This window comes from Ammodytes marinus (genome assembly GCF_949987685.1).
Source record: "Ammodytes marinus genome assembly, chromosome: 23".
Classification (NCBI taxonomy): Eukaryota; Metazoa; Chordata; class Actinopteri; order Uranoscopiformes; family Ammodytidae; genus Ammodytes; species Ammodytes marinus.
The window spans coordinates 2,395,726-2,422,901 of NC_137227.1; the positions used below are offsets into that span (position 1 = coordinate 2,395,726).

Consider the following 27,176-nt stretch of genomic DNA (forward strand, 5'->3'; position numbering starts at 1 on the left):
AGTGTTTTGAATATTTCAAACTGCCTTCATTCAATAGGTTCTGTTTTGATCTAAATAACTCTAAATAGGATATCTCTACTACGTCTGGGAAACTGAGGGCAGTTATTTTACAATGTCACAGAATGAACAGTGTGTAGGGAAGGGTGAATTGATTAGGGGTTATCACTTCTGACTTAATGTAGAGCAGAATTAGGTCAGAAGATGCTGCTATAACCACACAGACTCACCCACATGCACTTACACACGTGTTGCCATGTTAGTTTGTTTCCCGTTATTGAATAATGGCCCCAATCTATTTATCTAAATATATGTAAATGCAAGGGTTAAAAAAACGGGTTGAATTATTTTCTTTCATTAAAACATCCTGGCAGCAGTTCTCCAAAAAATAGCATTACACAAAACTAAACTACAAGTAAAACGAATAACGAATAACACCGCTATAATTGTTGGCTGAGGCAGAAAAAAATACAGTAATGACATCATCCATATAATGACGGCCTGTCCATTACTTCATCCACATGCGGCATGATTTACAACACCACACACAGTAAACCAATTATATGTGAACTGGTCCGCTCTCAAATCTGATAAGGCTCGGTCAATGCGATACAGCTGGAGCAGGTCTATAGTGGGCACTGTTAGCGAGAGTTCATCTCGGCTCATCCCAGATAATGTTTGACTGAGGCAATTAAAATGTTTTGTCTCGGGAAAAAAAGAAGGAAAAAGACCGAATTAAAGATAACAGTGACCAGGAATTCCATCAGCTAAAAACGTACTGTACTTATTTATTCCTTTAAAGCTATAGTGTGTAACTTATGTCTCCTCCATGAGTAATTCTGAGGAATTACAACAACATTGTCGGTGCATCGCCTTGTCGGAGCCTTTCGGTGACAGCACACCAATCTTTAAATGTCATGCTGTACTACTGAAACAAATATTGGGCTCTTCTTGAGCTCCTGTGCCAGGGTCGGGGGGAGGGGGGGGGGGGGGGCACCAGTTTGTAAACGCTGCCATACTGAAATACACAGAGAGAGTTTTGTGGAGCTGAGGCTTAATCAGATGCGTGTCAACTCATTTGGCAATTGGCTTGAATGGAACACACATTCATTCATATGAGAAAGTTACACACTGTATCTTTAATGTCTGCAATGTATAACAAAATCATAGAAAATTGAATCACTATATATTATTCACTAATATAATCAACATAATCAGAATCATTGAAATAGCAAATAGTTTGGAGAAGAAAAGTAATGCCCGCAGAAGTGTAAGTCTGATAGAAAAGAAACATGCAGAATTAAGACAGTATTCCCTTTTCCCTACCTGTTTGGGCCCAGAGTACAGCACATTTTAAAACATAATGAGTGTGTGCGTGTGTGTGTGTGTGCGTGTGTGTGTGTGTGTGCGTGTGTGTTTGCGTGTGCGTGTGTGTGTGTGTGTGTGTGTGTGTGTGTGTGTGTGCTCCTTTCACAGTAATGGGCCAGGAGTCTGACATGGCGCTGACAGCTTCTAGCCACAGATCTGTCGAGAGGTAAAAGCTGTGTGTGCTCCTCGAGGAAGAGGAGACATAGACAGCCAGAAAACAGGGCTTTCTTTCCCTTGTAATCTCTGTAGATTAAACATCTAGTCTACCTTGCAGGTGTGGGGGGGGAAAAATGTGCCAAGATGCGTCCCGTTGACACAGGGGCCTTTTGCACACATCTCAGCGGGTTTTCTCTGCTAAAAAGCCAATAGGGGCCTGTCTTTGGCTGACAAAGATGAGGTGTTTCTGGGTATATACCTGTACAAGGTCAAAAAGTAGGAAAGCTTTGTACTGACAGCGCACTTGGTTTTGCGGTGGTTGTAAAATATACTTGTTTTAAGGCACGTAAGCACAAAAGATTGGAGGAGTGAATGAAAGATATTAGAGCAGTAATACAAAAGCAATCAGGGCTTTACCACATAAAAAAGGTTTACCACAGTCATCTCTATGAAGCAATTTTTATAAAGTATTTTCAAACGGCCCCCTTCACCTTCATTGGCCATTCTCTTTGCCATAGAGTTCACTGATGTGCCGTTAATTAATGACTACAATGAAACTTGAAAATGTAATGGCACGGCTATTAAAAGGAGAGCTCTTGACTCTTAAAGATAACGATTCCATCTTTGACTTGAATCCAGGTCTAAACTGTAGTGTTTCCAGTGCAAAAGGCTATACACTGCAAAACACAATGCTCCAAAGGGGGAAGTAGTCAATGGGAATTTAGCATGTTCTGCAAAACATCAGTGCAGTGCTGATAAGGTAAGAATATGACTATGCTTTGATCTGTCTCCAGTATTGACTGGCAAGAGTCCCTTCAAGGTTATAGCCATCATCATGTTAGAGCTATAATCAAAAATCCTGACAGCTTATTGGACAAGCTATTGATCAGCCCAGTGTACAGCCTTCTCCTTTAATAGTATATGCAGCTGAATAATCTTGGGTTATTGCAGGGAATAAAAAACATCCAGGGGTGACAAGGCTTTACCAGAGGCCAGTCCTGTAATGACTTTACTCCCTTAAGACTCATCATGTATGTGGCCTGTTGATCAGTGATACTGTGGATGAATACATAATGAAGGTGCAGGTATTTCATTGCAATATTCACTATGTTGGATGCTGCAGTATTTTACCCAATGAATCATACAGTGAGCACAAGCATAAAAAAAAAATCAAATGTGCTTCGGCAACCCGTCACCAAAATTAAAAAATTAAAATTGCAAGCATGTCACCTCAATTGAAAATGCAGATGAAACGAAAAGTTGTTGGCATTTAGTTACCTTTTTGTTCCACTTCTATTTTTAGGCATGAAGGGGAGAGAGAGAGAGAGAGAAAGAAAGAAAGAAAGAAAGAACAAAAAGAAAGAACAGATTATTGACCAGATATTTTATTACAGCAGTCACACACAACAGTGGAGGAAGAGCATGGGGTTAGTGGAAGAGACGCAAAGCATTCAATCATATTATATAGTCTTGGAAGTCAAGGAAGGAGAAAAAAAAGTGCTGCATCACGTACAGTGTAAGCCTGCGGGTAAAAGATACGATTAATCAGGTCTGAAATTATACACAATATTTATTTTGTCTTGCAGGAATGATTGTGTGATAGTATGTGTAAAACAGATGTACAGTACATGACTTTTTCTACAGCCATTAAAAGCACTCAACCATATGGCCTGCGGCGCTTACAGGCAATCTTTTGAGAGTAGGTTAAAACTTGGAGAGAGAAAAACGCCTCCCGTGCAAATTGGCTACATTTCACAACACACGCTGCAATGGCCTCAAGCTAATAATTCTTCATTTATGACCTAAACAGAGTGATGAAGCTAACATACACCTGCATACCGACATTATGGGATACTATCAGAGAAAAGTAGTTTAAATGTATTGATATTGACTAAGGACTGAGCTGCTTTTGCGGCCGCTAAACCAGTTCAAATGAGAGAAAAAGATAAGTGTCCATTTCACAGAGCACGCACAAATAGGGGAAATGCATGCTGCACGGCCAAGTGCGCCTGTGCCATTTGCATGTATGTAAATTGGGAAATATTCATACATTGGGTGCATAATTGTCACCCTCCAATGCAAATAATCCTTGTTGAAAATACTACTAATACTACTACTATAAGTCAAGTCCATGTTAATACCTAATCCACAACACCAGTGCTAATTGCCAAAGGCAGTTATAGACGGGCCATTTACTGCCGTTTTCACTCATGTATTATGCATTATGTAATTCGAGTCAACATTCCACGTCGTCATTTGATCCATTTTTATTGTAAAAATAAATATTGATAAGTGCACCTTTTTCAAAGATAACATAGCATGCACATTGATAACTAGCAAGAAAGCCCTATTTTTTGCATGGCCTATATTATTAAAACGGAATGCCTTGTGGACTGAGTCAAATGTAAAAGCCGTCTTTGATAGTACCGCTTAACAACTATAGTGAAAGCCTGTTGAAAAATGTCTAGGGCCACTACATCTGAACTCTCTGCACACCAACGTGTATTGGTTCCTCTTGTGGACAAGCTTTTCATGTCAGTCATGGCATTTTGCTTTTTTTCCCCCGCCGTCCCTTCCCCTCCAGTAATCCTGCTTCTAATAAGAGAGGATTAACCTCTGTTACCAGGGCTTACAAGGGCTCTCTCCTCCAAATGGAGAGTGCACCAGAGTGAGCTATGGAGGTCAGCAGTGGGCAGAGGCGGGCGGGGGGGAAAGTTTGAGAGATGGGAAAGTTATTAGAGGAGAACAATATTAATGTGAGGTGCTGAGCCAATGGGAAAACCAACGAGTGAGGTGGGGGCTGCGTCAAGGCAAGGGGGAAAGGGAAAGGATGGGGGGGGGGCTTCCTTCAACAAGTCTGCTGTGTTTGTCAGATCATTAAATTGTACACTGGTACAAGCACGAACACCTCATCAACAGCAAACACTCCATACGTCATTGAAACACAATAAGTCCAGAAAGGCCGAGGCCTGGTGCAACAATAGTCCCCGAGGCTGACGTCTGAATCATCATTACTGGCGACTCAAATCTACCAATAACTGGGAGCTGCACACAGAACCCGATAGATCAAATTAAAGTAAATAGCCACACATCGCCGATCGAAAACAAGGCCTTCCTCCCCACCTCCCATGAGCAGCAGGGCCACACACCAGGGACCCAGGGGGGGGCGGGGACATTTCTGATTGAGCGATGGCTAACAGTGGCGAGGGAGGAGAGCAGGGTAATGATGTATAGAGAAAGGCATTAGCAACCGGGGATGTGAGAAGTGGGATATGACGCCATCGCCGGGGGAGGTGGTGTTGAAGAAAAGGGGAGTTAAAGGATATGGATGAAAAGCCTGACAAGCAAATGCTCCACTCCCAGGGATCCTGTGTGCAGTGTGGATGGCATTGACCACGTTTACACACACACAGCCATATTTTACGATATTAACCTGGTTAAGATCATAGTCAGTTTCACCTTAATATGAATAAGGTCCCAATCAGAGTAAGTAATAGTCATATTAAGACAGCTAGAGTATTTTGACCTTAGTCGTGTATACAGACATGTATACACCCTATCACACTAAATATTTCCACCAAAGTTGTTGTCAGTTTGCGACACATACCCTGGTTTATGGCTGCTAAACCAGCTTGTGTAAAACATGGTGTGTACACTTCCTTAAAGTAAGCGGTGTCATGTTTGGCAAAAACAATGCGATACAACCAAGATCACATAAGGAGTGTTTTTAGCTTCATGCCCAGAATATGAACCTTATTTATGGACCCAGAGAGATGCCCGCTGGATGCCAAAAAAATATCTACTCCTCAGATCACTCAAACCAATTTGTATATGTCACGTCAGTCCACTGGTGTTGCACTACCAATGCATTAGAGTCTGAGGTATACCTGTGATACAGCATGCAGCCGGATACAAGCATAGCAGCGGGGGAAAAGCAAGCTGAAAAAAGGGAGAATTGATTCATTTCAAAAAGCGTCTTCTAGTCTCCAACCATTGTGACCTTAATACGATTTTGGTCACGGCTGTCACTGAGTCACTAAAAAGCACTTAGCTCTCTCTCATCCTCACATCTCATCCTTTTCCTCGTCTTCCTCTCGGTTCCTCCTTCTCTGATGTCTGAGAAAACTGTAGCCGACTCCAAAATATGCGCAGAAATACAAATAAGAAAGGAAAAAAAGGGGAGTCCTCTCTAAGCTATACTCTTACCTCTTAAGAGTTACATCCATGGGCCATCACTCAAAATAAGCCTTTGAGTCAACAGGCTCTTCATGATATAACATATACCATGCCTGTCCTGCAATTCTGAATCAAAACACTTCAAAAAAATCCTCATCCTGATATCCAAGGACACAGCATAATGAGTTTTTACTGCATACAGTCCACCATGTCCAACAGTCTTGGCCGGAGCATGGCTGACTCCGCTATGCTAGTTGGGGCCGTAGCCCTTTTAACAAGTGGCTATAGAGCCATGTCCGGTTCCCTTCCGGCAATAACCCTACTATTTATTATGTTGTCTCCCCGGCAGGGATTCCGAGCAAGCGCAGAACATAAACTTCGATGTGCGATATGCGATCCTGTTTACACAGATATAATGCCGACTATGAACGAGTTATCTAGTTGTTCTTATCCGACTTTGCATGTCCGTTAATGTGCCGATTTGTGTGCAAAGTAGATCAGATAAAGGTGTTAACATGCATTTTACAAGTCCTGTTGAAGTCTTATTCGTTTATTTACCCGATTATGAGTCTGCATGTAACCGCACTGAGTTCTCCATGTACTGTGCGGTATCTGGTTTTGATAAGGCCCAGGGCAAAAACAACAGATTTCTTTTTTTTACCTATGGTCTACCACTCGTTTAGAGATCATTGGAAAGTACAAAGGAACACAACTAATGGAGATACTTCAGTGAACTGTGTAATGACGATGGTAATGGTAAGCACTCCACTCTCCAACACACTGTTTTCAATGTAACCAACTTCAAAACAAAAATGGAGGCACCGAGATCATTATTTGAATAAGAGGTGATGATCATGGAGTGGCCATTAAACCCCCTTAAAAAGCACGGATATGGGATTGAGCAATTTTGAATCAGCAGATTTTAATGTCGGGTCTTGGGGGGTTCACCCAGGCCATGGGAGCTCTTGATATTTCAGCAACTTAAAGGCGGGGGGTGGGGGGGATGTGAGGGCTTCTGCCACTGCCACTTCAACTTAAAATTTGCCAATTAATGGCGGCAATTTTGATGGATTAAACAGCATTAGAAAACACACTTTATCATTCAGCCTTTTCACAGTAATGGTGAGAACGGTTGAATGTCTCATTGGGAATTGGAAGGGTCTAGCAAATATAGAGCAGCTGTAATCTCTCTTACTTGGAGGCCAAACAAAACCAGATGGAGGAAATGCCATGCACTGGCAAAACAATTCCCCTTAACATTTCATTTATCTAGGAGGGATCTGCCAAAGACCGATGCTCTTTTTTCCGGCCGGTTTCAGACAGTTGCACATAGGCACGCCTGGACACAGACCACCGCGAGGGCTCTTTATCTTCTGGACACTGAGAAGCAGCTTGAGGGTGGCTTGCTTTAAAAACACATCAATGCTACTCATTTGTGTTAAAGGTGGAGTCAGCGATTCTGGAGAACGTTTGTTGTCAGAATCTCTTTTTGTAATAATCAGTGAAAATCTCTCAACGATCTGCTTCCTTCCCAAACTGTGTGTGGGCTGAAATAATTATGGTGTTAATACACAGCCTAGGCTATGTAAATGTGTATGTCAACAAACGGTATGTTAACAAAGGGGGACCCACTGTAGCTAGCAACAAGCTCATTTACAGAGCCTAGGGTGTCTATTAACACTATTTTTTTTTCAGCGTACACAGTAGCGGATCGTGAGGAGATATTCACATATTTTGACCAAAAAGTAAATCGGACAACAAGCATTCTTCAGAATCACTGTCTCCACCTTTAACAACATATACATGTATCTACAGGGATACGAAACCACACATATCTAGGGCCATCCAATGCCTATAAATTAAGTAGATCATGTCATGATTAAATGACAGTATTAGAAAAATATATATTTTGGGTCAGTCTTATTTTATGGTTATTATGAAAACAACTAATCAGCTAAGTGATTTACCAGGCCGTAGTTTAGGGGAAAAATATTACTTGGCCATGTTGTGGGGTCGGGGGGGGGGGGGGGGGGGGGGGGGGGTTGGACAATACAATAACTCACTGAAGCGCTTGAAGCGGTTTGGCTGCAGTATGGTTCACCCTGCCAAACGCATAAAGCTGGAAGACGCAACACGGCTGATTCTGCAGCTTACCCTGATTGGTCAAACTGTCTAACCAAATTCAATAAGCTGAGCATGCAACCTAGTATATTACATTCACAACGACGTTATTTTAACAGTTGTAAAATGACCAATAGGCTACAATCAAAAACTCAGTGAATGAAAGAGAAACAAAGTATTGTGTTTGTGTGCTCGTTGTTCAGCTTTAGACAATCCTTAAGCACCTAACATCACACCCAATATAATACCATTGTACTGCCACTGCATAATGCAGTCCATATACCGTGTGTGTTGGGAACATGCAAATTCATTTCAAATATCATTTCCACATGAGAAGTGGCTCTGCATAGCTATTGTAGTCTATATACCTCCCTGCTTGAGACACGTGCCAAAGCAGCTAACAATGGTGGGGGACCTTTAGCTGAGTCCCTGTCAGCGCCCGGCCCTGTCATGTGAGAGGCAGCTGTATGGATTTTCATTTGAATAATTAACGCTTCCCAATTTCACACTAATGGTCGAGAGGTATCAGAATGGTATCATTAGCCGCTAATAGAGATTCATGGCAGAAGGGCTGCAATCTCTTTTACAATACCCCCCCCCCCCCCTCCCTCTCTCTCTCTCTCTCTCTTGCCCTCTCTCTTTCTCTCAACCAAGAAGTTGTAGAGCGCACAAACCCCCCTTAACGCCATCCCATCAGCCTCTTAATTAATGACACAAATTACCAGGCTTTGAATAGCATGTGCCTAAGGACGGGGGAGGACTCGCAGGCCCACCATCTCTCTTTCTCTGGATTTTCTCTCTGGTCGTATCCCTCATTTCTTTCTTCCTCCTATCATTTCCCTGGGTTGGCGCCCATGACTTTTCCCCATACCACATCTTTACAGGTTCCATTTCTCAACACCCCATTGTTTTTGTTCAACCACTTGTCAGCTGTGGACCCCACCCCCTGTGTACAAAGCATTTACAGAATAAATCATTTACAGAATAAATCTTACTAGGAATAATTTAAATAAATAATATTTAAAAAAATATATATAACACAGAATGGATGCTAGGGTGGAACTAAAGACGTAAAGACATTTAAAACGGTATAATCAGTTACGGTTTTATTATTATTGTTTTGGATATCACTGTCTCCCTTAAATCTATATTTAATATCGTTTTTAATTTGGCATAATTTATGAATGAGAAAAAGCCAATTATCATATTTTGTGTTTTTGATTACCTTTACTTAATATAATATACTAAACATGTTTTAAAATGGCCCCCAGTCTGGGCCCAGGAAAAAATTGCTCTAGAACCGTACTTATTCAATCCCCTCCCCTAGTGTGGGCTCTGTGTCTCCATCGCTTTTCTCACTCCCACCTACTGGGAAGCTGCTATGCTATCTCATAACCTTGACAATGCAGGATGCTGTGCATGTGTGCACTTCTGTTCTTCTGCCAGTGTGTGTGTGTGTGTGTGTGTAATGTGTGTGTGTCTCCCTTTGAGGGACAGGTGCAAGGACTTGGCACCCATCCAACCTGCTATACCCACGTGGGACCGACCAACATAAGGGGGGAGAAAAAGACGAGTGGAGCCTAGGAAAAACAAAATTAAATCCTTCTTCTTTTCTTTTTTTTTGTTGTAGAACGTACGTAGCAGATAATTGGAGCAGAAATAACCTAATTGCACCTCCAAAAATATGTCTTGATTTTTCAAGGACCTTGAAATTATGGAGGAGAACAGAGGGGAAGCTGTGGGGGGATTGTGGGTGGGGAAAAGAGAAAGTAAAGAGTGTGCTTGGACTGGTGTGTGTGTGTGTGTGTGTGTGTGTGTGTGTGTGTGTGTGTGTGTGTGTGTGTGTGTGTGTGTGTGTGTGTGTGTGTGTGTGTGTGTGTGTGGGGCTGTACCTCTCTGAACACCATTGAACAACGAAAGAAAGGAAAAAAAGACACGCAAATGGAAAAGGAGCTTTGATTAGTAGGGTGATCATTAAAAGGAGAGACCCCCTGGGGAGACCAATCTCTAATTAGTGCTATATCCTCGACACTTGGCACCATAACAAGTCTTTCAGACCAGTGCCTGACTGTGTGTGTGTGTGTGTGTGTGTGTGTGTGTGTGTGTGGGTAGCTTGGGCGGAAACACTGAGATAAAAGCCTTACTTGTGTTGTATAAATCGAAGTCTTTATGGACATTACAAGAAGCTTGATCAGCATACTGCACCCACGCTACACCACACTTTGTATTATGAAATGATACACATTGTGTAATGGTAGATATACAGCTTGTTTGTTAGTCATTATCATGTTGTTAGGGTCGTCACAACAACTATAGACTTTAGGTCGAACAAAAGCTTTGTCTATCCAGTATGGGATGGTTATCGCTAAAAGGTTTGGAATAAAGAGATAGCCGCCAGCTTCGATATGTGGCTCATGGAGTTCTCTAGCACTCTATATGTATATGGAGAAAATCCGTTATGAGATCTCAGGGAAAGCAGAAATATTTAAACAGATATGGCAGCCTTTCCTGGATATATAGCAGCGCTGAAGTGACCTTCATGACACCTGTTTGACTTTTAATGTTTTGCTTAACATTTACCCTTTCATTTAAACAATGTCCTTAGAAACATGTTAAGTAGAGTACGTGTTTGTGTGTTCACTTTATCATTTGTGTGTTTGTGTTCTTTTTATTATCCAAACATAAAGTATTTAAGAAAATAATAATTAAATCTACCAAAATGAGCCGCTGCATTTTAATCAAAAAGTTGGGTTATTACTGGAAAAATGTATAAGTCCATGCTTTGCCCAACTGCCAAACTGCCAGATTTAGGATGGATAGAAAGACCCGGATGTCTACTACATCCGGCCAAGATTTTTAGTGTTGAAAACAGCATCCTATTTGGGCGATTCTGACCCATAATCCAGTGCGAACCTGAAGTGACGTCACATCAATGGAGCCTCGATATGAAAACAAACGGGGATGCGACGGATATAAAAGCAAGAAATCAAAAGTATGCCTACTGCATCCTAATTAGATAATTTTTATCGTCAGATTTAGTATGTAGAATAGAAAAAAGAAAGAGTTTGCGATTCGGAACGCAGGGTGTATTTGCATGAATCACCAACCATTCAATCATAGATAGATGGTCATTGACTCGCAGCCTGCTACACAACAACAAAGGCATCACACTTTGAACTGCAGCTCCACATTAGCTTTCTGATTAACATTTATCTACAAACAAAGACAGTCTCATCCTGCACATTAGCTTATTGAATGATCTACAAAACCAACATCCACAGCACTGCCGACATCAGTTGGCAGGCTATATCGCCAATTAGCTAGTCCGGTGTAACATAAGCACCTTTAACTGCTTAAAGCCTTGCTAACCACTGAAGATCTGTGGGCTGGGGATGTGTGGGTCCCTATAGTATCACAGTTAACACAATCTTGCAGGTAATCTGCTTGCAGCCCACTTTTGTTCACTGTCTCTCTGTATGCTGCAGAAACTTAGCCTGCTACCTAAACTGTACATCAAGTATAATCAGAGGTGGAATGTTACTAAGTATATTTATTCAAGTAGGCCTACTGTAAAAAAAGTGCAGTACTAAATTCAGTGGCAACTATTCAACTTTTTACTCTACATACACAAAGGATCGGAATACTTCCTCCACCACTGTTGATAGTACATTTTGAAACTACTTTTGCACAATTTTTTTGACTGCAAAAAAGGATGGCTAATTGGGTATGAAGGGCAGAAACGGTTCAACCCTGTAAGAACAAGATCTTTCATGCCAAGCATACTGTAAAACCAATATGTTGTGATATCCGAGTAGGCGACTAACCCTAGTGTGAATGTGGCGTGAGATATGTGACAGGCAGTAGTCATCGGAGCTTGCTGTGTGGGTTAGGGAGTGGTCAGCTGTCACCCAGTGATGAGATGGCATTACAGCACACACGCAGACACACACACACGCGCACACCCGCAGACACACACACACACACACACACACACACACACACACACACACACACACACACACACACACACACACACACACACACACACACACACACACACACACACACACACACACACACACACACACACACAAACACACACACACACACACACACACACACACACGGCTATACTTGTGAGGACATTCATTGACATAATGCATTCCCTAGCCCCTTACCCTAACCATCCAAACTAAATGCCTAACCCCAGCCCTTACACTAACCCTAACTTAAACTTAATTCATACCTGAAAAATAGTGTTAACCCTCAAAGAGCTCTTTAAAAGGCCTGTCCCAAAGTGAGAACCGGCCAAACTGTCCTCACTTTTCCAAAAATGTCCTCACTCTTAAGGTCTAAAACTGAAATTTGTACTCACAAAAAATGGTTGTACCCACACACACACACACACACACACACACAAAGAAGTTGATGGTCGCTCAGGTGGGGAAGATGCACAGAAAAAAAGAAAAAAAAAGAAAAGAAAAAAAGCATCCGTCTGAACAAGAGGGCTGATGCTGGCTGGCATGTTGCGCGGGGAGCCAGGTGGGTGTGGCTGTGTGATGTATTTGCTGTCACGGTGTTGACTCGCCGCACTAGAACCTGATGAACGCGGGACCGGAGAGCTCAAGGGCAAAACGCCACTGAACTTCCATATACAATCTGCTCCGTTAGATTTACCGATAGCATCAAATAGAGTGATCTACCCCTTCGAGAAGCTTAAAAAGTAGCCGCGACATTATCCGAGGTGAAGAGAACTGCCTTGGCTGGCTGCTTGGGGACCGCTTAACGTGTTTGAGAGTGAGCATGAGAAAATGATCCAAGCCCATCTACTATTCAACATCAGCTGAGACCTTATTTCGATGAATCTCTATCGCTTCTTGGTTGTGTAGCTACATTAATGCCAGACAGACACTATTTTGAGATGTGTGGCTATTTTTCTTCATATCTGCTTTCATAATAGTATAAAGCTAAGGTCCAAAATGAACATTTAGGTGTTTTTTTGACATAAACCTGTCGGTTTGCGTCTTCTATACGACCGTCTTTAACAGCCATTATCTCAACATTCGTTTTTTTCAATACTTTGAACCATAAATCTCAACTTCCAAAGCACTTACATCAAATATTAACAAGTATTTCTATTATCTTTCTTCAAGCTTTTCTGAAGGTTATTCCATAAAGATTTGTTGGTTATTGTCTGATTTATGATATATTTTCTTTTTAAAAACTAACCCTATTCACCTGCAGTGTCCTGCCTTTAAACAATGAGCTACCCTGACCAGACGCATAGCCAATACCAGCGTCCGCATTACCGCCATAAAGTGTGTGTCCCGGTCACACAGGTGGTGTTTAGCTACGGCGTGACCACTGCATAATGGTTCCTGTAATCACAACACATTCTGCCCCAAAACTGCATTGTTAGTGATAGCCATGTGTACAGCATCAATTTCAAGGTCTGCACCTGCCAACACAGAAGGACAGGGGCCGTTGGTAGCAGGTGTTCGAGTGAAACACGCCAACACCATCTACTCCATTATTGGTTGAGGTGCCCCCCCTCCCGCCCCCCCCTTGAACCTGGTAGAGCCGTTATTATCAGCAAAATGAATTATAAACCAATTAAAATGTGGAGTCAACAATTTCGGAGAACACTTAATTCTTCACAAAACAGTGAATACCTCCCCATGATCCGCTACCTGTCCGTTTTATGTACACTGGGGAACAAAAGGTGTTAATATACAGCCTAGGCTCTGTAAACTGATTTACTGAGCTACGGTGGGCCCACTTTGTTTACATACCAGTTGGCATACCCTAGGCTGTGTATTAACAGCCATTTTTTTTGTCCAGCACAAACGCAATACGGACAGTTAGTGGATTATGAGGAGATATTTACTGACTTTGACAACGAGACTTTGTAAACAAGCATTTGTGGAGCAATAGCTGACTCCACCTTTAAGTTAAGTTGGGAATGAAAGGAAGTAGACACATATGATATGGCAATTTTCTATGGACTGTGGTAGGAGCTATTGGGGTGACACCGCTCCTTTGAAATGGGTAGAATTGATTGCCTGATTATACTATATGTCCTGGCTTTTGCTTTGGAAGTGTGAGCAATATGTAACAGGGCTGAGCTGGATCCCATTGTGCGAGACAGGGTTTTACATTGTCCTTATTAGCTACAAACAGTGGGGGGAACGAGTGGCTTAGGCATAGGAAAAGACTGCCAGCAGGTTTTCTCCTCCTTTGTACTTCTCTCTCGCTCCCTCTCCTTGTCTTCGCCTTTTCTCACTTATACCTCCACCACCTGCTCTGAACTGAAGTGTAAAGAATAAAAGTGTGTGCCTGAAAAGACTCAGTAATTATCCCCTACCTAATTATGTTTTCTTAGAGGGGTACAAGTTTTTTTTTTTACCATTCGCCTGGTGCCTAGTCAGTCAATTTGCCATGGAAACTACACAGAAAAGGACCACCTAATCACCAAAGGAGATGGTTGATGGCGTGGGATAAGGAAGAAAAGAAAGGTAAAAGCAAGCCTTCGACAGTTGAAAAGAGGTTGGACTGAGAGTTTCTTGAAAGCAGAGATGATGATTTTTTCGCGGTAATGGTAGTCATTTTCGTAATTTCCCACATCTGGAACAATCCCTGCTTTCCAAATCACATCCTTTTTCTTCTTACTACACTACTTACTAAAGTACAGAAGATTTTTAGAGCCAGAGAAAAAAATCACATAAGGAAGATTTTTTTTCATTATGTCCATAAATGTCAAGAATAAAGACGAATACTGCAAAATGCTATTGGAGTTAGTGGGGCATTTATGTATTTTTCAGCATACTACAATTGACGTGCATGTATTCTCAATCTTTTTCTGACATGCTAAATAGTAGGGAAGTATGGGGACTGGAACACAGGGAAAGACGATATGGACATGGGCGCCACATTGTTCTCTATCAACCGAGGTTATGGAAGCGCTTCATTACTCCAGAAGAAGATGAACAGTGGGTAGGTATAGGAGGGAGAGACTGTGGTGTCCACCTCATCCACTCAACCTTTGGGAGAAGCTGTTAAAGTGAAAGTTACACGGATAAGGAAAGGGAAAAGGTTTTAATGAGGCACTATGAGAATGGATGCGCGTGTCCCTCTGGGCATGAAGCTCAAGGTGAGAGGGCGGGGACGGAGACAGATGTCGGCCATTGGCAGAACGGTCATGTTTATGAGTCATCATAAAGGGGTCAGCACATCACTTCTGCCAGAAGGGTATAGCCTCACTAATCTGCAAAGAGCATTGGGGGGCACGCACTAACCACACTAGTGCCAGATGAGAAATGAGTGTAACCTCTTGTTCACAGGACTCTATTATAACCTGCAGTGTTAAATACAACGGGCTACATCTAGTCACTCTTCTGCTTTAAGATGAGATGCTATAGGTGAATAGGAAAAAATAATAATGTTGAGATAATGGCTGTTAAAGGTACTCCAAGGAACTTTCACTTTGTGTTAATTATTACACCTCCTTTGGACAAAAGCGGCAGTGTTTACTATGCCAGCTGTAGTTCCTGGGTGAACGTACCCATGACAAAAGGAATGGGGAAAACTATATAAAAATAGCATTGTTTGCCGTTATATGTCATTTATGATCATCAGAGGACTAATAAGACTTCAGAAATATTTAAAAGTTCCTTGTGGCGTCTTTAAAGATAGTTGTATAGGAGAAATAGACAGTCGCACACAGACACGGTTTAGTCACCTAATCTCAAATGTAAATATGATGCATTGCATTGTGCTTTGACGCTGTTATATGGCTCAGGCAAACACCAGCAATCTTAGTAAGTTTTTGTAATATTCGTTTTCCCATTACAACTGATAGAGCGCATCAAATTGCAAATTAATGCAAATCAATATTGTATCTACAGGATACGTCCGTCAATTTAGCACGCTCGTATGGCATTACTAGCGTCTAGCGAGCGTCTGATAATACAATCTCTCCGGCTTATTAAGATACGTAGAGGAGAGGTAGAGAAAAGAAGCGCCCCCTACCCAGGGAGAAATACAGATGAAAGCTATAGGAGAAACGAGGGGAGGGGCAGGTGAGATTGTGAAAGAGAATAGAGAGAGCCAATGAAGGGAAGTAGAAAGGAATAAGTGGTGAGAGCATTTAATGGCCAAAAATCTAAGTGAAAGTGAGGCAGACTTGGAAGAAAAGGGGGTATTAAGTCTGAGAGGGTGAGCTTGTCAGTGGAATACAGAGTCAAGACTTTCACAAGTGAAGGAGAGTTGGAGTCACGGCTGGCTGCTTCTCTTATTATTAGGTACTCCAATGCTTGTCTCAGTCTGTCTCAGGGAACTTTGTAAGGAGGCTTCTGTTAAAAGCCCATCCACAATTGAACTGCTACATTTTTTTTTTTTTTTCAAATTCCAAGCCCCAGTGATACCTAATTATTTATCACAGTTTAAATGAAAGCTCAAACTATTTCGCTATGTTTCTAAAGATGTCCATTCAACGAGGGCTTCAAGACACACAAGTGGAAAGCACTTGAGGCTCATTCAAAGTTTTTGTCCAAAGGGGTTGCAAGGATAAACACAAACTGAAAGTTCCTCGGAGCACCTTTAATGATCGTAGAACGCTGGATATATTTTGTATAAGTTGTGTAACTGTACCTTGCAATAGCTTCAGTTGGGCCAGTGTTCTAGGTAAGCTTGGAAAGACACTGGCGATGGGTTTGCTATGGTATGAAACGTAAATCGGCATATTGCAAAGAGTGTGGTGTTAAAGAGACATCTGCCAGCTCTGGAACACAGGTAGCCTACAAATGTGAACAATACATGGAGTGTTAAAAATATGGTTTGCATTTGAATTATTGGAGTTCACTTCAACCCAGCAGCTGCTGACTCGGGGATAAATGCCAATGACTACAATTTTTTTTTTTATAAGCTTTAGATCATTTCCGAGCGAGCCTCACAACACGTGAGTTTTTTTTTGGCAGGCACAGTTATGGTGACTTTGGTGTTCCACTTAGGAGGTCATCATAACACAATACATGTGGTCATACAGGCCACTTCCTCTAGCCCAGCCTCAACTTCCCGACCGTCTGTCTGTCTATCCCGTCAACCCACGCTGATACTTCCATTCCCTCCCCAAATGTTTCCACTCAAGTTATGTGCAGCCAGACCTTCCCTGCGTTCCGAATCGCATACTCTTTCTTTTATCTATTCTACATACTACATCTGACGATAAAAAGAATCTAGTTAGGATGCAGTATGCCACAATTGGGACATACTTTTACTTATTTATTTCATCATAACATCACGCCTTGATCTTGCCTCTTGCTTTCATACCCATCACATCCCCGTTTGTTTTCATATGGAGGCTCCGTCGATGTGACGTCACTTCACGTGCGCACTGGATTATGGGTCAGAATCGCCCAAATAGGATGCTGTTTTCAACACTAAAAATGTTGGCCGGATGTAGTAGACATTCGGGTACTTCCAACCATCCTAAATCTGGCCACAAGAAATCCTAAATCTTTTTTCCACCATCCTAAATAGTAGAAAGTATGCGATTCGGAACGCAGGGCTAGTTTGTTTTTATCAAGCATTGGTCAATTTTGAGATTTTTTTGTCTATTTTGCTACAGCCATTTTCTTAACATAATTTGTTTTCAATACTTAGAAACAAGAATCTCAACTTCTAAAGCATTCACATCAACCTCACTTTCCAAAATCATTATGAGCTCTATTTCAAATGTTATTTACAGAACAATTTGTTCATAGATTTCTTAATAATCGATTTATTATACGTGTTGTTCCTAAAAACATGCCGGAAATGCTTATTTTAAAAGCTGTACATAGTATTTTTTTTAAAATCTGTTCTGTAAAACGTTTGACTCTAATATGTTGTTAAAATTAAATAAAGATTTTAACTATGGCTTTCAATAACTGGCTTTATCCAACATCTAGATGATCTTTTTTAAAGAGAAGCACATGTACATATACTTATACAATATTTGCATCATTTATACAAATATTTCTGAATAAAATGTCATACAAAAGAAATAACTGTTTTAATTTAAGTAATAAAATGGCAAAGCTTCATGATATACAGCCCCGGAAAAAATAAGAGACCACTTCAAATGTTCAGTGTCTCTTGTTTTACTCTTTAGAGGCTTATGTTTGAGTAAAATGAACATTTTGATTTTAGAATATAACTGAAAAGTTTCTACCAAATTCACAACAAAAATATTGTCATTTAGAGCATGTTCAATAAGTAATCTGGAGATAAAGATTTAAGAAAAATCCAGACTGGTCTCTTAATTTTTTCCAGGGTTGTATATAAATTAATTTCGAAATGTATAATTCACCTGCAGTGACTCGCCTCAAATCCCTTTCCCCTATTCCCTTTGGAGATGTCTTACCACTATGGCGGCCATTGAGCTGAACTGAACTGAAAACAGCAAGTATGTTTCATTTCAAAGTCAAACAGCCTGTTTTTCTCACTAACAAAGACATGGCATGATCAGACATGATTCCTCAAAGGTATTAAAGTGCTGTGAACTGGGGTAGCTGATGGGAAAGCACTGACAAGCACCATCTCACACTGGCAAAGTAGTTAACACTATCTCTGACTGAACACATTAGCAGTTTCATTCCTTTGAGCATATTGACATCATTCCCACACGGCGGTATTCTTCTTGATGATACATCTACATTGGTTTCAACTGATATGTCCCTTAAAAGGTGGAGACAGCGATTCTGGAGAATGCTTGTTGTCAAAATCACTTTTTATCCAATTCAGCGAATATCTCTCCTCACAATCCGCTACCTTTCTCGACTGAAAAAAAATCTGTTGTAAATACACAGCCTAGGCTCTGTAAATGGGCATGTTGCTTTTTTTTTTACAAACCAGTTTACAGAGCCTATAGGCTTTGTATTAACACTGTTTTTTTATCCAGCGCACACACAGACAGATAGCGGATCTCGAGGGGATATTCACTGATTTTGACAAAAAGCTAATTTGACCACAAGAATTCCCCAAAATGGCTGACTCCACCTTTAAAATGCTGCATCAACAATGCACTGTATACCTAGGATCTGCTTGCTTTATCACCATTACATTACACAACCAATATCTTGTAGAGGATTTTACTAAAGAACAATTGAGTGTTAGCTGGCACACTGTTGACATAAATTGATGCCATGCAGGAAGAAGCAAATGAAGAAAGTGTTAATCTCCTGTCAGCTACAACAAAGACTTTAACGGTTGATACATAACAGTATCGCGTCAATGGGTAATCATTCCTCCACACTGATACACTATATCCTTTCTTCACAGGCAAACAACACTGTCAATAGTATTTTGCTGTCTTCACGCAGGGTGTTATGTTTCTCAGATCTCAGGGAATCATCACTTGTCTTCGCATCCACTGCTGCTTCTTAATCTGTTCTAAAACCGGAATGACACAGCCGAGATATTTTTGAATACACTTGGATGATTACTTGTGTGTGCATGTTGATTGGGCTCTTAAAGCCCATGCAATCCTTCTTAGTATGTAATTCGGGGAGTTAGTTGCATGATAGTAAGTATCTGAAAAAAGTTAGGCATACTTATCAATCCAAATAAAAATATATTATCATTTTAGTTTGATACACTTTACAGAAATTCGGTTTAGATGAGGCTATGGGCTATGCTCCTTTTTCTTATTACACAATAAGTATTCTGAACCAATCACGACAGTTCTCTTCCCGAACAAAACATGACTGTTGCCATGGAGACCATTTGAAAACAGCCATAACCACACAGTCCTGTCAAGAGGTCTGGACAGTAAAAACGCTGTATTATTACGTTGTAAAATATTCATGAACATTCATTTTCAATTACATTTTTTTAAAGCAAATTAAGACTCCCACATTTATATTATATATACTGTATGTATACAGTATATAATATATATATATATATATTTAAACTATTTTAGACTGGGTTTCCAGAGGCATTCAGAGGAAATGAGAAATGGGGGGAAAGCCTGCGGTGCATTGCAGTGTGAGAGAATAAAGGAGTACATACTGTAAGGTACACATTCATATTGGACTTCCAGATATTTGTAGGTTCCCGGGCAGGGGTCAGGAAACACATCTGGGCCAGCCACGACAGCACACTGGGTCCGGTTATTACATCTGGAAAAATAAGAGAAAGAGGTCATTTTTTAAGGCAAGACAAGTTTATTTCTATAGCACAATTCAGACACAAGGCCATTCAAAGTGCTTTACAGGGGCACGATTAAAATACATAATACACATTAGAAAAGCGAATGAATAGAAATAAAACATTTAAAAGCTAATGAATAGAAATAGAACATTTAAATACAATAAAACTGTTAAAATGGAAACAGAAATGTCTTCAGACTTTTTTAAAGCAAAAACATCAACAGTATGGCAACAAAAGTCAAGCTTTTTCTTGACTGGCCACAATAGACAGCAGCACATTAAGTGTGATGTTTAGTGTGTGGTTAATGAAGTTGAAAGTATTTAATTCTGTAGCATAGATTACGCCGATTATAAAGCTCCACTGGCTATGGAAATGATCCATCAAGTCTCATCCATTAAAAATACATAGGGAAACAAATAGGAACTCCATATTTGGTCACTAAACCATTTTGTACACAGCGGGTTCACTTAAATTGACATGTGAAATGCTACTTAAGTTCTCCAAATAGATGTATGATGTTTTTCCCCCGTCAATTAAGTTTGAAAAACAAAACCTGATGATCTCATCATTAAGTCAATGAGTCTTTTGAAAAATTAGGCCGAAAAAGAAGATGTATTTTTTATGGAAGAATTGGAATTCAATATCATTAGATGAACTAATGCATTAGAATTTTTTTTTTCAAAGGTAGTTACTGTGTTTCATAGGATTTTTATTTTGTATAATTTGTTGTGAAAGACTGTCCTATTGCTTTAGATACATTTATTCATGTTGACTAATAAGTCACACGGCTTATCAATGGACATCATACGGTACAAGGAAACAGTCTCATGAACCAGCTTGATTTAGACAAGAGCATTGGAAGCACTAAGGGACTACTGGGAATAATGGTTTATTGGAGAAGGGATGTGTGACACAATGACATTGACCCTTTCATTTACGTTTGGGAGACGGTGTCTAAAACTATCTACAGGTTTAATTGTTATTACTGCATGATGGATGGCAGGGTGTGTGTGTGTGTGTGTGTGTGCGTGTGTCAACTGAGTGCGAAATCGGCGTCAACATAAAATGTAGGTCTTCATTAAAAAAAACACACAATCAATTACAGTGCCGATGGTGTTCTGGTTTTTGCCAGTCATCAATCAAAGGCCCCACTTCATATGCACAGAGAGAGAGAGAGCCTCTCGCCACACATAATGGCAACGCTTATCTCACAACATTACCTCTTAAATATTTTGACAAGTATTGATCTGTCGGGGCTCTGCATCTGCTCCGCAAAGTGACATGCTGAATACGAAGGTTGGGTCAGTCTCATTATTAAACGTCCATTCTGTGTGTGTGTGAGTGAGTGAGTGAGTGAGTGAGTGAGTGAGTGAGTGAGTGAGTGAGTGAGTGAGTGAGTGAGTGAGTGAGTGAGTGAGTGAGTGAGTGAGTGTGTGATCTCCACGAGCTGCAGCGCTGCAAGCTACAGTGTATAGTAAACATTGCACCATCGCTGTCCGTCAAATCTACACTCTAAAAAGTGTATTTTTGAAAAGTTGAAGTAACGCACTGTTTTGAATAAGTCTGACTCAGTTTTCTGCTTTAGCGATGGCAACGTACTTTTGTGGATTACATCAAATTGAAATTGTACTGTACTACATAGACCTGACATTGACTTGCTTTTCTTATGCAAATGAAAGCGCTTCAATTAGGTTTTCCTGTCTAACGTCATGACGTGGACGTTTACGTCAACGTCTTTTTCAACTAAAATTTTCCTGTGAAGCCGCCATGTTTTCTCCTCGCATTCGTCTCGCACACGGTCACGGCGCCCCAACAAAACGGTAAGTTTGATACAGACAAAGTAATGTTTTACAAATGAAATGTTAATTGTCGGATAATAAATGTTCTGCCTGTAATGGTTACAGTTTTTCGTCTTAAGGTTAACGTCAGTAAGCTAAACTGAGCCGGACCAGCAAAGTCATGCTGTGTCCTTCAGGTTAGCTTAGAATTTTCGATTAATTTATCTGATTCTGTGAGAAATTGTTGGCCATTTGTTCAAACCACTTGTGTGTACAACTTCCCGTGGCATTTAAAGGTGATAGTTTGGCTGTTAACTGGTCAGTAATTAATTGCATTTTGTCAGCGGACACATGTAGAGTGAACGGTTAGTAAATTGCGCGCGGTGCCGAGTGCTCTGCTCTCGGGTTAGCATGCTGTGTAGGCTACTGGTAAGGCCAGATACATTTACATTTCTTTACCACCGAGCTGCATGCGCCTGTTGTTCAGTACACCGTGTGTGTGTGTGTGTGTGTGTGTGTGTGTGTGTGTGTGTGTGTGTGTGTGTGTGTGTGTGTGTGTGTGTGTGTGTGTGTGTGTGTGTGTGTGTGTGTGTGTGTTACTGCCGTCACCGCATCCGCTATCAACGTTTTTAGTATGAATACTCAGGCAGCACCAATGAGAGTCGCATGTCGTTCTGATGAAAGCACGGAGGTGAGTCCGGCTGCTAAATAAACAACACCATTACTATTCCTTCTATCATTATTAGTTTGCTAGCGGACAGGTAGAATAAACTGAACTGCGCTCGCGTGTCTGTTTGGGCCATTCGTTCCTGCGTGTGTGTCATGTAGTTCTCGTGACAACCAAATACTCAACCTAACTGTGAAACGCAGTGATAACTGCCTCTGTGGCTTGTTTGACACGGAGGCAGCAGCGGTGAAACCCCATAGTTATACGTTTCTCGGTGGTTAAAGCATTCACCAGTCCAGCTCATATTAGTTTGCTATATCGCAGCAGACTGTTTTCTCCTTCTATACCACATTTGGCTTAACATTGAAATGAAACGCCACTCTCTTAGTTAATATTAATGCATTTTTAATTTTCTTTTCATGATTCTTTCCCTGATTGGTGGTGGTTACTTCAGGCCGGGACACAAATAATTGAACTACCCAAAGGTAAGTTAAACTGCAGTATTGAGTGCTAAAGACTGCTATTTATAAGGCTTCAATGTGGCTGTGTGTAGCCACATTCAGTTTACCATGCAGGGTTAGAGTACAAATTACTGCCCCCTGCCAATGGCATGTCTTTTTTTATGTCAGGCAAATTGTTTTTCCAGTTCAGCCACAGTCCTTTTTAAAGCCATTTGTAGCCCTCATTATAAAAGTGTGCGAAGGATTCTCGTCAGAAGGATTAAACAGTGTGAAAATGAAAACTCATGTTGGGGAGGTGATAGTCTCGCAAAGCCAGACCAAACTACAGCAAGTAGTATGGTCTGGAAGCACTCCGTTTAGAGCCATCTATTCGGGGGGAAACTGGGCTGGCCTGTTTTTATTTCTTTAAACCAATCACAATCATCTACAGCGGGGCTAGCCCGGGGAAGCAGCCAATGGAGGCGTAGCGTTGTTTGCCGACGCCAGCGCTTAATAGACGCTGGCGGAAACGGTTCAGCCAGACTAGGGAGGTGATGATAAGAAAAATGTAGTCAGGTGACACAGCTTTGTTGTGACAAATGGCCATAAAAAGCTTATAGCCACTTTCAAAACAGTGGCAAAGTGCTGTAGAGCATAATAACACATTTATTACTGAGATTGTATACAGAGTGAAGTAATTTGCATTTTCTTTTATTAATTCACAATTTGTTTTAGATCCATTCTGAGTTCCTGTGGTTCATGGCTGTTCCTGGGTCCATGGCCCAGTTACAGTCACTCAAGTCAGCCGATCAAAGGTGGATCAACAGGCCAAATGACGGACACTTTGGACCAGGTACATCTGGAGCATCAAACAAAACAAGTTTCCTTGGTAGCTTAGAGCAGCGGTTTTCAAACTGTGGGGCGCGCCCCCCTTGGGGGGCGCGGGGTTATGGCAGGGGGGGGCGCGGATGAATATGTAAAAAAAAAGAAAAACAAAAAAAAAATTTTTTTTTTTTTTTAGTTTTTCTTTTTTATACTAAGATCACGGCATAGCTGGACACAAGTTCTTCTGCTTCGTTCCCCTCACTGCATTTAAATGCATTCAGTAAATTACAGAGAAATAGGTCTCGTTAAAGAAAAAGAGCACCAAGCCCAACCCAGAGGACCCTGCATACATTTTGTTTATTTTAAATTAATATTTTTATGGAAAATCCATGTGTCCTTCTTCAATAGCTTCTAATTCATCAGACCCAGTGTCTCCAAATTATTTGTTCACACAAAATTCCTCATATTTAGCCTCTTAATTGTCCTCTCAAAGTGCACCAGATTCATGCATTTCACTTTAAAAAGGTGAAAAAAAATCTCCCGGGGGGGCATACCCCCGGACCCCCCTAGGAGGGTCTGGTTCTCCACTGGCTGCTATTTTCCTCCAGCAGGACATTGGAGGCACTAGCGAAAAAACACTGGGTGTGTGAATGACATTTAACTAGTCAATAATTTGGGCAAGTCTGTCTGCCTATCTTTCTCACTCCGATGCACACTCAGTCAGTATTATCCATGCTTAAAGGAAGCAGGATTAAAACACTGGATTAAGATGTTAAAATGTATTAAATGTGTTTAAAAACGCACAAAAATGTTTAGAATGTTTCAAAAACATGTTTAAATTTGTAAAATCATTTTTTTTTTTGGGGGGGGGGGGCTCCGCTGAAATTTGTTCTCTGAGGGGGGGCTCACTCTCTCACACTTTGAAAACCCCTGGCTTAGAGGGTGTCAGAGTTTCCCTATCTTTTACAGATACATAACAAGGGCAGACCATTATAGTGTCTTTAATATATGCAGCTCATGTTTCACCATCACACCATTGAGCTTACATTTATTTTCTAATGAAACTCTGGCATTACAAATGTCCATTTATTTTTAAATAAATTGTAGAATTTAAGTTTTAAGAGTGTCTTAGATTATGAAACTGATTGAATTGAAAATTAATCAATATCATGTTGTCCTAGACTGACGACATTCTTCTTCGGAGGGAGTGTGTACCGAAAGCCTTCATCATCTGCCTCGGAGAGGATGCAGATGACCTGATCAAGGAATATCCGGTAAGCTTCAACAGTTACACTTTTATGCAGGTTGAACAGGTGTTATAAAGTTTGGTCTACTTACGAGCGTAGTTCACGTCAACCGGGTAACTTTAATCTTTCATCACTCGTCCATGGCTGTGACTCATGCCCAACGGTGACTCTGCGCGTGTGTGTGTATTAGTGTGCGCGCGCATGTTTGTCTGCAGTGCCGATACACACACACACACACACACACACACAGAGGGACAGACAGATTCGGCAGACTAGCTTTTATCATCCCCAAATAGTTTGTAAAATTAATAAATGCGTGTCTCCAGAACATATTTAAAAACTGTATTAGCGGGGGGGAGAGAGAAAGGTTTTCGTTTATTGATTTTACCTAAATGGTTTTGATTTACTAACCGGTTACACATGTACACGTGCACACCCCTACTCTAGATTGCAACAAATATGCAAAACATGATTAGAAATTATTTGATGTACTGTTGTACATTCATACGATAGAGGTACTAGTATAGTGAAAAAGTAAGTCAAGGGCCCTGAAAAAAATACAGATCAAATCAAGACACAAAGTATACTTGAATTACTCATTAGAATAATTAGTGCATTTTCACAAAAATGGACTCAAGACTAATTCCAGTGATATTATTGTACCATACAAGGTTCATGGTTAGTTACTGCATACAAGTGCAAAGTGATGACAGTGATGTTTTGTGTCATGTACTGTAGGACTCTGGAGCAGCTCGCCATTGCAGAGTTTGTCTTTCGAAAGGATGGGGAAGGACTGCAGGAGCCACCTGAAAACATGGGCCTCTTCATCGAGGGTGTGGAGGTTTTGCATGGACTGACCTGAACCTAGCTTTTCCACCCCTTTCTTTCACTTTTGAGGTGCTCCAGAAAATCATCATGCATCTCAAGCAACATAAGATGTCCCCCAAAGTCTAAAATCTGTATGGCAGACTTGAAAACAGTGACTACACATGAGAGACAAATATTCTTCAAACCACAAGGTGATATACACACATTTTGTCACACGTTTTTGGAAGAGCAGGTGAAAGGTTCCATTTTTGTTTCGATATGGTCCAAAAAGAACAAAACACACTGGCTGTAGAGCAGAATCTATGTTTAGCACGCACAAGAATACATAACTTTGGTGTTTTTGATGGTTTTATGCATTACTATGCACACAGTTTGTCAGATTTAAAACTGTAAAAAAAGTTCCTTTTTATATTTACAGAAATCTCAATATTTATTATCACTTATAAGTAAAACAATTTTTGGAATAATTTTTTCAAACTTGTTTTTAAATATAAGGTGAAATGTTGAGATGGTATCATATTGACTTGGAGGATTTTTATAACTTTAACTGGCGGCTGCCAGAAACAAGGAAAAAAGGACAACTTGCATTACACACTGTGTTTGTCTGATTTAAAACTGTAAAAAAAGAAAAAAACCTGTGAGTCATTACATTGAGAAACTATCAATATTTCAGCTTAGTATAAACATATTTGGATTTACTTTTTCAAACATATTTCAAAATTAAAGGTGAAATGGTGATAGTATATTTATAATGACTTACAAGATCTTTTTTATTTTTATTTCTATTTTTTTAAAGGTGAAGTCACCGATTCCTGAGACTGCTTGTAGTCCTAATCACTTTCTCAAAAATCTGTAAATATATCCTCACGATCTGTCAGTATTTTTGCGCTGAAAACCAATTCAGTGTCTTCCATTACACTGCCTATGCTCTGTAAACGGGCATGTGGCTCTCCGGTGGGCCCCTTTTGTTAACATACCCTTTGTTTACATACCAGTTTGCTGAGCCTAGGCTGTGTTTTTTTCCCCACACAATTTAAAACTGTAAAAGAAAATACCAAAAGTGATTTGACAACAAGCGGTCTCCAGAATCCCTGACTCCACCTTAAACTGACGGCTGCCAGAAACATGGAAAAGGCTTACCTGCATTACACTGGTTGTCTGGTTTAAAACTGTAAAATAATTTTTATTTTCCCATGTTAAATTACACTGTGACTATACTGGCTATAGCTGGTTATAATGGATTCTATATTGGAAAGATATGGGAAATATGTTGCTTGCCCGACTGTTATACACTGAAATGTGTTCGAAGGTATTGGCACGTTGTTTTCTACTTTTATTCAATAAAGTATATTAAAACAAACTGATTTGAAAATGTGATTTT

The 27,176-nt window shown here is 40.6% G+C and overlaps 1 protein-coding gene across 1 annotated transcript in view; it reads right to left on the minus strand.

Moving 5' to 3' along the window:
* Positions 1–27,176, minus strand: part of LOC307269320 (adhesion G protein-coupled receptor L3) — a gene marked incomplete at its 3' end in the record, with an annotated part of 164,878 nt that overhangs the window by 103,938 nt on the left and 33,764 nt on the right. The window contains exons 2-3 of the mRNA XM_080052261.1: positions 19,870–19,979; positions 2,800–2,814 (exon numbers count right to left, since the gene is read on the minus strand). Coding sequence (XP_079908387.1) covers positions 2,800–2,814; positions 19,870–19,979 — 125 coding nt within the window. The remainder of the gene's footprint in view (positions 1–2,799; positions 2,815–19,869; positions 19,980–27,176) is intronic.